General features: G+C 41.8%; 1 protein-coding gene across 1 annotated transcript in view; it reads right to left on the bottom strand.

The window, feature by feature from the left end:
• Window positions 1-12,257, bottom strand: part of ERCC6L2 (ERCC excision repair 6 like 2) — an 80,004-nt gene that overhangs the window by 37,192 nt on the left and 30,555 nt on the right. Inside the window, exons 5-9 of the mRNA XM_069961747.1 lie at window positions 11,716-11,877; window positions 8,998-9,205; window positions 7,620-7,760; window positions 2,289-2,405; window positions 1,521-1,640 (exon numbers count right to left, since the gene is read on the bottom strand). Coding sequence (XP_069817848.1) covers window positions 1,521-1,640; window positions 2,289-2,405; window positions 7,620-7,760; window positions 8,998-9,205; window positions 11,716-11,877 — 748 coding nt within the window. The remainder of the gene's footprint in view (window positions 1-1,520; window positions 1,641-2,288; window positions 2,406-7,619; window positions 7,761-8,997; window positions 9,206-11,715; window positions 11,878-12,257) is intronic.

Here is a 12,257-nt window from a genome sequence, read left to right on the forward strand (position 1 = left end):
ATGTCATACTTTTTTCCTAGTTTTAGTGATTGCTGTAAAATAAAGCCTTCATGGAGCGATGCTTGTTAAAACAATCCGAGATGCACATTCCCCACCGCTGCCTTATTGTGTTTATAGAAGACTCTGACTTCTCATACTCTTGTCATACTTTGGGATGCCAACTGACCGCCCTCACAAGATGTTCCTCCGGCGAGGAAGTAAGCAATGTGAAGATGCGTACAATGTGAATACTGTAATTTTTTAAAAAAGCATGTCCACATCTGGCAATGTGAGTTTCATGTGAGAGTTTGCTGACGCAATGCTTTATGGGAAAGAGGAATTCTTCTACACTAGTAAAGCTGGCTGTTCCCAGTGGGTAATAAATATTCAAACCATTAGATTTATCCTGTTATAAATATTTACATCAAGGATACCCAGTGGCAGAGCAACAATCCACACTTCAAGAATACTGCAGGTGGGAAGGAAAATATTAAGTCAAACTATTCAGTTGCCACTTCAGCCATGAACGTAAGGAACATTCTATACAGTCATTGCTCTTCCTCTTACACCTATGCAGCCATAGATCAGGGAACTCGCTTACATTTTCATTCTGCAGATCGTGGGGAGCAAACCAAATAACCATCTCAGATCCTAATTTATGTTTCATTATTCTTGTTTTCTGCTATTTGAATCTATTTAGGTCTTGTTCCTTTTAAAGTGAATGTTCCACCAGGTACTTTATTTCATATTTTATTCCTTAATGGATCAGGACCGGTATGGGGATGCAAGTGGCAGAGTCTTTTTTTTTTAAACCACTGCCCAGTTCCATGTCTTTTCACAGGAGCACCGTCTCGTCCCGAAGCACTGGGCGCAGGCCCACCGGCCCCCAGTGTGACGATCTCCCCTCTGTGACACGACTCCATTAGAATCAATGGAGCTGCGTCACAGAGGGGACGGGGTTTTGTAACACTGGGGGCCAGCGGGCTGCAGCGTGTCATTAACCACTTAAACGCAGCGATGGCAGCGCAACTGCGGTGTTTAAATGTAAGTGACAGGGGCAGTCCCCTGTCACTTACCAATCGGGACCCCCGCAGTGTGACTGTGGGGGTCCTGATCATTTTAACAGACCGCCGGAGGTCTCTCACATACCTCTGTGCGGTCCGATCAGTGCTCTGATGATTAAGTCTGCCACAGGCCTTACAGCAAACAGTGCCATACACTGTGTAGTGCCCATATTTGAAGTAAGTGGGAGCTGAGGTGCAGTAACCTAGCATAGTCACTACACAGTGTATGGAGCTGCCTGTTACCATCTCTGTTTTCATGCATGCTGCAGATCCAGCTATCTGCTGATCTCACTGGTCACAGTGCTGATCTGCACCCACTTATCAGATATAGATTGAGCTATATTAAAAAAAAACGTGCACTGTTTTGTAAATAATGTTTCAAAGGTCTTTGTAAAGCTCAAAGTGCTTTCAACTAATTATTATAAAACATAAAACTCATAAAACACAGCCAAGAGAATAAAAGAATCACAACTATACCTTCATTTTTCCACTGTATTTTGGGTCAGAGATGGTTTCAAATGCAGCCTCTTTACTTTGCTGTATAAACTCTGGAAACTTGGAAAATACTTCACTACAGATTCTTTGAATATGGTCTTCCTGATAAAGAAGAAGTGTCACACACTTACCATGAGATTGCAAATAAATAACTGACAGACATCGCTGCTTATAGGAAATACACATAAAATACAAATATAATACTGTCCACCACTGTTATGATTTATATACCTTTATATTAGTTAGTTCTTGGAGCTACTACTAGGAAGTATGTACCATGCTTTCATTGAACTGCTCTGACATTCCATGGGGTGTAAAATTAGAATAAGTATATATGAGTAATCACAATCTTGTCAGTGCCTGCTCTCAGCAGTATACATAGTATACAGTACAGTGGGAGTATTCTCCAACAGAAGGCTCTGATGTACACCACTGTATAGTCACTCTCCTGGTCTTTCTTAGATACATGACCTATGGGTACGTTCAGCTTTTTTTGTCACAAACTACTAATGTGAACACTCTCCTTTTCTGGCCTGGCAGAAAAGTGTCTCTAAAGTGTCTATAATACATTTCCCACACTAACTATATTATCCAGGGATGAATTATTGAAGAGTACAGATTTACACACATCTTCATTCTTAATATTATATTTTTTAATTTTTCTTTCTATCTAGCCATGGGAAACGTATAACTGTTAATGAAGGAACAGACTATACACTGCTTGCATTATATAAAAGTATGCAAACTTACCTGCTTTTTGCTGGTGTTGGAGTCTGACTGTAACAGAGCTGCGTGGTTTGCAACCTTTCGGAGGATAGCTAGGTAACTAAAATATATCGTCTTCACATTTTCACCATATTGATTCACCTAAGAAGAACAGTAATGTCATATATTCATGTACTGTATGTCTTTTTGATAAATGTAGGAAGGAAAATGAGATAGGTAGGAAGATGTGCAAATTGTACCAAAATATTCAGTTCATTTCAGTGATAAATCAATCATTACTCATATAATGACGTCACCTTGGGCTAAAAAAAATGGACTACAGGGAATACAATTCAAGGAGCTAAGTCTATGGATTCATGAATATGAGGGAACTGATGGTGTGAAGAGTCTATCATATACCAAATGGGGACGTGCAGTGAACAGCCACTTTATTAGAGAGCCTTTCCCTGCCAGACGTGTAACCTCATAGCACAACATAAAATCAAATCAGCAAGTTATCTGTGGATCAGTTTTAGGCTGGGTTCACACACAGTTTATTTCAGGCAGTATTTGGTCCTCATGTCAGGTCCTCATTGCAACCAAAACCAGGAGTGGATTGAAAACACAGAAAGGCTCTGTTCACACAATATTGAAATTGAGTGGATGGCCGCCATATAATGGCAAATATTTGCTGTTATCTTAAAACAATGGCTGTTGTATTGAAATAATGGCAGTTATTTACTGTTATATGGCGGCCATCCACTCAATTTCACCATTGTGTGGAAAGAGCCTTTCTGTGTTTTTAATCCATTCCTGGTTTTGGTTGCAATGAGGACCTGACATGAGGACCAAATACTGCCTGAAATATACTGTGTGTGAACCCAGCCATAGGCTGGGTTCACACAACGTATATTTCAGTCAGTATTGTGGTCCTCATATTGCAACCAAAACCAGGAGTGGATTAAAAACACAGAAAGGATCTGTTCACACAATGGTGAAATTGAGTGGATGGCCGCCATATAACAGTAAATAACGGCCATTATTTCAATACAACAGCCGTTGTTTTAAAATAACAGCAAATATTTGCCATTATATGGCGGCCATCCACTCAATTACAACATTGTGTGAACAGAGCCTTTCTGTGTTTTCAATCCACTCCTGGTTTTGGTTGCAATATGAGGACCACAATGCTGACTGAAATATACGTAGTGTGAACCCAGCCTTAGTGCGTACACATTAGGGCCCTATTACATGGAGCAGTAATCTGCCAAATTGCTTCGTGTAATAAAGACAAGGATCATGTGCTGATCTTTTGGTCCTGACCTAAAATTATCAGCTGCCAACTGTGCATCGCTAGGACAGCTTATGAATGTGTTAAAAACATAATAACCCTTATACATACCTGTCCTCGCTCCCCAATGTTTTCCTGGCTTTTTCCCACAGCCGCCGATGGAACTTCAGAGCCAGTCTCTGAAGTGACAGGCTGCTCGGGAAATCACTGGCTCGGATGGAACTGCCACGGCCAGTGAATGGATGAGCTGCCTTTAATTTTAGGGACTGGCTCTGAAGTGCCACCGCAGGCTGCGGGCAAAAGCCAAGAGTCTGGTAAAGGCAGTGTAATATGAGGGATGATTCATGGGCACACCCTGGGGTCTCTGATACCTATGGGTGGATGTTTAGATAGAAGGGCTTATCTAAAGCATTGTACCAGACTAAAATTATCGCTTCCACAGGACAATGCACACCGGCCATATAGCCCTGGATTGGCTCCAGGAACATCTCCCATGCCATTTATCTTCATTAAGGAATCATTTCTGGTATATGGAACGATTTACAAATATGTTAGGAATCACATTGGCTATCAAAGACAGGGAAGTTGTTTGAAACAAGTGACCATTTAAAAAAAATATCATAAAGGGAGTGAGTTGCTGGTGGTGATGCATGCTGTAATCCTACCACTTCTGTGATAGAGGTGATAATACCGGATCTACAATAGCATGAACCTTTAGTGTGACTTCATACTGAATTCCTACAACTGTGTTATATTAAATGTCCTATGCTTCCGTCACATTCTCCATGTAATATTAGGTTGATTTTTAAAATGTCAATCCACTAAACTCCATCAGCAGCCCACGATGTTAGAAAGACATATGGTAAGATAAAACAAATTCTATATTAACTCTTGTTGCAGAAATTTTATTCAGATTCCACACAGTGCCGCACTGTTTTAAAAGCCATTTCTTGTAAGCTGTGCAAATGGTTGTAATGACATCAGATAATTGCATGTTTCCTTAGTTAAGCCTGAATGAGTGTAATATTCCAACCTGCCAAGAACAACAGGCCCCATATATCACAAAGTCATTAGTGCAACAGACAAATCATAGGAACAGACGCTTTAACAGCCTTTCCCAAGACATGACTTTATAATGTTTCCAGTGCACTGGAGGGTATGCCTTATTTGTCTCTCTACTTAAGCAAGCAGACACACAAACTGCAAGGTCACTTAAGTGTCAACTATAGGCTTCAATGTCCAAAGCTCTAGAGAAGTCCATTAATGGGAAAGAAAATACTATTGCCTTACTGTACAAAAATACAGAATATCACACAAAGCTGTATAATTTATAGTGCCTACAAAATAAAATGTGGTGCGTCTCCTAGTGACAAGTGCACAATATGGCTTCATAGATTTTATAGTCAAAATTTATTTAACAGGCAGATTCACAGAGGATTGAACAAATAGTTGAGGCCCTATTACACAAAGCAATTATCCGCACTATTTGGCCTTTAATTGGCCATCACGGCTGATAATCGCTTTGTGTAATAGAAAGCAACAATAAGCCGACAAGAACGATGCTGTCTGTCATTGTCTTTACCATGTTAAAAGACAAACAACTTAAATAGCAACTATCTGCTGCCGTCGCTCCGTGTAATAGGAATGGCAGGAGTAGATCGCCACTATCTCCTATGGACTCCCGCCGCAGCTCCCTGCGGTCCCTACCCGTTCGCAGTCGTCGTGTGTAATAGCCGACTGTGGGGATTGACAGGTCGTGCTCGCTTGCTCCCGGAGATCGTCCTGTGTAATAGGGGCTTTAAATGAGAGCCTATATATTGCTTGCTAAATTCTACTACAGAATTAAAGAATAAATGACCTTAGATATGCCATAAATGCCTGATGGATGCAGGAGCCATCCTATTACCTGCTTGTCACTTTCTAAAACAACCAATTAACTTCAATCAAGTGGGCTTCACTGAACCCTGTAGAAACTACAGCAGCTGGGAACTGGTGAATGGAGTGTTCTGAGTGCCCCAGAGGTGGAGACCTGCTCATATAAAGCATTTATGGTACAACCCCTTGACACCTAAAAATTATTTCCACCTGCAGCCATCAGCATACCGCAAATGCAAAAGGTCCTAGAACACAGAGATTATCTGCCAAATCAGGCAGATATCTGGCCGTGTAAGAGAGCCAGCGATCAGCTGACAAGGGAGCGGATCACTTACTTTAAACATGTCAAATTATCATCCGCCATTTACCACACATCTCTGTGTAATAAGTAATGTGCAGCTGACGGCTGATTAAAAGAAAAGGATAGCTCTGGCTACACGATTATTGAGCTGTGTATTCTGCTGCAGGTATGGCAGTGTAATATATCCTTTAGTTAAAGGTGTGAGAGTTCTGTATAGATTTCTATCCCTTATAAACAATTAATTTAAATCCGCAGAGATGTCAGAGAACTCCAGAGCGGGTGGGGGGGGGGGGGAGAATAATAAAGGAGCTATACTTACCTGTGCCAGCACAACACCTGTGGCCCCCCGCTGGCCTCCTGGAGCTCTTAATCTTGTGATGTCACAACCTGGCTCACAAATGCCTGCTCAGCCAATCAGGGACTGAGGCTGGACACCTCTGCAGTCACTGACTGGCTAAGCGGTTAGTGATGGAGATAGCTATCAGTGAGCTCTTGATGCTGCATGTACACATGGATGGGTAATCATGGCTTCTTTATTAGGGTAGTATTAAACCAGCCGATGAAGGCCCGATAATAACTGTAAACGAGCGCCGTTCTGCCTGCAAACGATTACCTATCCAGGCTGCAGGGCTCCTCTTGCGGTCTTCTTCCCAGTTCCTGTGCACTCCAGCTTCAAAGCGGCCTGTCTCAGCTGAAAGACCGCTCAGCCAATCACTGGCCGCGGTGCTCCCGGTCAGTGATTGGCTGAGCGGCCTGTCAGCTCAGACAGGCCGCTCTGAAGCTGGAGCGCGTGGGACCTGGGGAGAAGACCGCAAGAGGAGCCCTGCAGCCAGGATAGGCAATGTATATCGTCAGTCGCCGGCCACGCACCGCTATTATACTTATGTTCTTATACACCCGCCCACCCTGTTTTTTTTATATTTAGCTGGAGTTCTTATTTAATAGAATAAAATACTGTTAAATCAGACAAATTCGAGAAAGTGTGGTTTCCTTGGCGCCTGTACATGGACTCTGAGGAGTTTCTTGCTCTTATTCGATAGCCCATGGCGTGCGGAGGCTCTGAGTTTATAGGCTGCTAACCTGATCCGGCTGTGGTGTCCATCCCCCCCATCCCATGCTCTTTTCTTCTCCCTTTCTGCTTTTCCCTTATTTCTTGTCTTCCTTTTCTGATCTTCTCTACACTTTTTCTTTGTGTTTGCATTTATACTGTTGCTGTTTTTATGCTGTTTCCTTATGGTGTCCCTGGGCACCCTGCCACAATATTATGACTGTTAGTTGTTTCTACAAATTTCTTTCATTATAATAGAAAATCTGACACCGTGCGACTTGCAGGTCGCAGTTTGTTGTTTGATTAATGGACTTGTATCTGTTACCTTTGCATGGTTGTCAATAAAATCAGATTACACATAAAAATACAGTTAAATTACTATTTACCCATATTGCTTGAAATTACCACAAATAGTATTTAAACTGTAGACGACGCATGACAGGTATACCTGTCATGGTGTCCCTAAGGAGGTATGGAGAGTGCTGCTAAAAGCCAGCATGGAGCCATCTCTGTTGCTGGCTATTTTAACGTTTTAAACCTGCTGTCAAACACTGATGGTTCCATGAAGTCTCTGGATCAAAGCTTCCTGACCACAAAAAGGGCCACAGAAGTTTCAAGGGGGCCTAAAAATGTAAGTGTAAAGTTTGGAGAAATATCTTAATCCCCAACTGTCAGTTCCAATCCCCTGAGATCACAATTTCTTAGAAATCTGTGAAACATAGTTATAAAAAAAATAGGAGTATGTGAACATTGAGTAAAATGAAGCAAAGAATCAACTCTGCTCAAGCATAATTCAAACACACAACAACATTATACATTCTTAGATGAATAAAAAGAAGAATAGTGCGAGAGTTTCCTTACTTTATAACAACAATTTCTCTTTCTCTTGCCACTGCCACAATTGCAGCGTTCACTTCCTCGAAGTACCAAGCTGATATCTGGTGTCTCCAGGACTGCTTTGTAAACTGCCTTCTGAAACTCTGACAAGTTACAATAGACTATCTGTAAATGAAAGGAAAAAAAACTGTTTTTAAGCTAATCTATAAGTTAGCCCCCTGATAACATTAGGATCTACCTTTACTGTGGTGCTCTGATGCACGATTTTTATATAAGAACAGTTTTAATAATAAGCCACTTTGGGGCATTTGGGGCGATACTTAACCCCTCAGCACACCAAAATGGCTGCCCGTCCGCTCTTCTAGCAATGTCTCCTAATGAATACTGAACCACACCTCTGTAGCAGGTATCATATCAGGGGTGTTGTGCACTTAGGTAAAGTACTATCCCAGTGTTCCCAATGGCTTATTAGTACATTAATAAAACAGTTATTGTATAAGAATGGGGCACCAATGCAACATGATACAGGTAACATTCCTCTCTGTAGTGTCCCCTATTAGGATCTACCAGCTGGTTAGGAAGCTGGGGGGGGGGGGGGAAATAATAAATAATAATAATAATAATAATAAAATCATACTCCCCTTCCCGATCCCCACAGCTGCCAATTGAACTGGCAGTTTCCACTCATTACAGTTGCTTCTTGGCTCCTATGGGTGCACTGTCTTTGAAGGATTTGCCCACTCCACCATTGACTGGCTGCAGCAGTGTCCCACAGCCAGGGCCGTATTTACCACTAGGCACCCGTGGTCCGGTGCCTAGGGCAGCACCTTGCAGCGGGGGCAGCACCAGGGAGCAGGGGGACAAAAAAACTATTTTTTTTTTGTTTGTTTTTATTTTTTTAGTTTCCCTCCTCCCGTTCAGACTTGCCAGTAAATCTGGTGTCTTTTCCAGGGGGCTGGGGGGTATGGTGGTATTGGTCAGGTCTGGTATCGCCAATAGGTGCGTGAAGATGGGGTGTCTTCAGGTTTAGTGCCTAGGGCAGCAGCAGCTGTTAATACAGCCCTGCCCACAGCAGATGGTGGGTGACTGGCTGAGCAAGCAGTTTTTATGGAAGCAACACATTAAAGGAACCGGGGGGGGATCAGGGTAAGAGAACATGACTATATTCCCACTGAAACCTTACATAACTTGTTGTTGTCACAGTGTGTCATTATAGTGTTATTCAAAAGACAGAATGGATCTTCCATAGTTATTAATATACACAGGGCCCTCAAATTCATTTAGACAAATAATAAAAGCTAAACTTGTGAAGAAAAATCTGGAAACGCAAAACAAGAAAATGTGTACATGGTGCTTCCAATCACACATTAAACCATGTACTATACAACCATGGCTTACGAACCCGATCTTCCTTCTTTGGTAACTGGCTACTTATAAGCGCCTTTGTACGTCTTAGAAAAAAAGAAGACATTTTCAATGCCAGCTTTTGCATGGCTTTTCTTCCTGTGGCTAGTTCCCGCTTTGTGGCATTATGTCTCTGGCCGAGCTCTATGGGATGTGAATATTCTTCAATGAATTGGTTTTTGCCACCTAGACATCCAGGCACTGCCCTAAATTAAAGGAAGAGGACAATATTATAGGTTTTTGTATATTACAGGAGTTCCATTCTCAAACTGGTTAATACTGTAGCCTTTTATAGCTTAGTTCCATTGAAGTGAATGGAGCTGAATTGTAATACCCCACACAACCTGGGGACAGACGTGATGTTGTTTTTGCAAGAAAGTAGCTGAGCTTTCTCTATAGGGGTAGTCCACAAAACAAATTCTTTTAAATCAACTGGTGCCAGAAAGTGCCAGAAAGTGCGTGTGCTGTGTGTGTGTGTGTGTGTGAACTACCCTTTAAACCAGGCCAACAAGTGATTGAAGTTTGTACAAGAATATGGTCCTCTTAACATGTATGCTTGCCTGAGATAAGGAAAAGAGGTTGTAAGCCACAGGTGACACAAAGACTAATGTCAGTAAAGATTGATGCCTTTTAGACCACCAGAGTTCCCCTAATTTATCTTTTTCTCACTTCTCCACACCTTTTTTGAAGCAGCTTCTTTCTTTTTTTATGTATCAAATTGTGGTGTGATTGCATTTTTTTTCCAATGAACTTTTTTGTGGCAAATCTAAGAAAATTATGACATACTCAAAAATGTGTGACTTTTTAGTGTCAAAAATTAAAGTTTTGAAATAAAAAAAAAAACCCTGCTACTTTCTTGCAACAACACCACCACCACCCAAATCCTCAGATTGTGAATGGTATCAGCTCCATTCACTTCAATGGATCGGAGGTGCAAAGGCAAACCCAGACTGAGGACAAGTGTGGTGCTGTATATGGAATCAAGCAACCGTGTATTTCTGTACCCTTGAAGACTAAATATTACTCTTCATGTACAGGAGTTTAGGTTTTTTAAACCCTTTCTGAGTGAAAGAAGTGTTATTTATTATGGAGTCAGGAGTGGCTACAAAGGAGCGTCTCCCTCTTTACATTCAGGCATCCTAAAGAACCCAATGTAGACCATTACATTTTTAGCTTCCAGGAAAATTGAAATTGTCTGATCACTAAAAGTCCCAGCAGTGGGATTCCCCATGATTATCTTATTTTCAAGGATTTGTTCTAACCAAAAGGGGGTACCCAAAGCAGACAATACCTTTAAACATGTCCTCTATACAGCCGGTTTAACTTGGTCACAAATGTTCAAATCCTAATAAATTTCATGTTTAACCATTTCCAAATGAATGTGCCAAACGTAGCAAAATCAATTGGAGCAGCGTGGAAGACATTTAAAAAAAAAAGTTAAATCTTTTATACAGAAACTGCTCTTGAAAGAACAAGAACTCATTTTCTCTCAGACACATCAAAAGCGGTTAGGCTCTTTCAATGATGTCAACCATCATGTGTCTGAAAAAAATGAAGGTATTAAAAAGTATTCTGCAGTCTCACATAATCACAGAGGGAAAAATCGGATTACATTGGGGATATATATGGACTGTTTGTTTCTTGACCACTGAGCACCATACACCATAAGACAAAGCAAAACGCTTCATTCCTATCGGAATTCTGCTCATTGGGCTGCGGGGATTTGATGTCTGCTCTGCTCTGTGTTGCTCCTCCCCAGGTGCTGGAAAAAGATGGATCTGGCCCTGGGAAAGTGGGAGAAGTTTCCCAGGACTGGATCAATCTTTTGCCAACACCAGGGGAGGAGTGGCAGGGAGCGGAGCTGGCATTAAAGCCCTGCAGCCCGATGAGCAGAATCCCGATAGGAACGAAGTGCTTCGCTTCATTCTTACTGTAGATTCGCTCATCTCTATTTAGAGGAACTGTCACCACTCTAGCGCAATATACAGCCCCCCATGCCTTATAGATTGGGTTAACAGCAGTCAGACAATGTCTCAACTGTAAAATAGATGGAGCAACAGTGGAACTATCAAGCAGGCTAGACAAATCTAACCTGCTGATAGCTCCGTATTGCACATGGGGTGCCAAGAGGGAAGGTATGTGTCTTATCTTCATCTGATGCAGTTGTTAATTTAATTTGGTCTCCGGAAAGGCCGTTAGAAGCACTGGGGGCGGGACTATCGTAACCAGAGCAACGATCCAGCCCGCTCCACTGATAATCATAAGAAGGGGATGGATGAGTGGGGGCAGATTGGTGCTCTGGGGCAGGGCAGTGCTTGAAACGGCCTTACCGCCAACTGCACGGGAATGGCGCCGAGAATAAAGGTAAGAGCGCCTTGCAAAGTAGTCAACTATCAAGAGGTTAGATTTGTCTAACCTGCTGATAGTTCCCCTTTAAACAAAGCTTGCACCGTATTTAAATAAGCCTTTTTAAGAAACAAGAATGCTGCCCTCATCTACGCGAACCATGCTACCATTGCTTCTTGATTGCTGCTATGAGTTCATATTACTTTCTGAAACATGCCATATATTCATTGCTTTACATTGTGCCTCTACTTGTGTAGAAATGCTTTTAAGTTCCTGATAAGCTTCAATTTGTTCATGCTTATAGCCTTGCTTGGACTCCGCTGTAAATAGAGCAGCGAGAATGCTCTCTCCCAATCACACAGATACTTACCAGTCCATAACGCACCATAACTCTTCCATGTTGTTCTGTAGTATGGTCCCAGTGAGTCCAATACGAATCTTGCACTTTAAACTTTTCATTACCTCTGTAACTCTTGCCTTTGGATTTTTTATTTTATGCACTTCATCCACAATAACTGCTGACCAATCTATACTGCAGAAAGGAAAGAACATCTCCATTATGACATATAGAAGCCTGAAGCAAAGTAATAGCTTTGTTATCAGAATGCTCTCCGCTCAAAGAATTGACATGTCACAACGTGGAATTTTGGCGCCGATTGCATAGTGTGAACGGGTTCTTAGGGTCTACTGAAACAACCTTTGACCTTTCATTAAATGTTTCAAAAGTTATTGAATGCATTGAGACACATTCAATACATGGATACACTTTGGGGGAAGAGCAGGACAGCGTGCATCTCTCCTCAGCTGTCAATCAAATCTGACTCATTTGCTTTATTATAGTCCATAAAGTGAAAAAGTGGGATCATGGGGGTAGCCAGGATTCTCATCCATCACAATTCAGCCTGCTTACTG

Source organism: Dendropsophus ebraccatus, chromosome 3 (assembly GCF_027789765.1).
Source record: "Dendropsophus ebraccatus isolate aDenEbr1 chromosome 3, aDenEbr1.pat, whole genome shotgun sequence".
In the NCBI taxonomy this organism is placed as follows: Eukaryota; Metazoa; Chordata; class Amphibia; order Anura; family Hylidae; genus Dendropsophus; species Dendropsophus ebraccatus.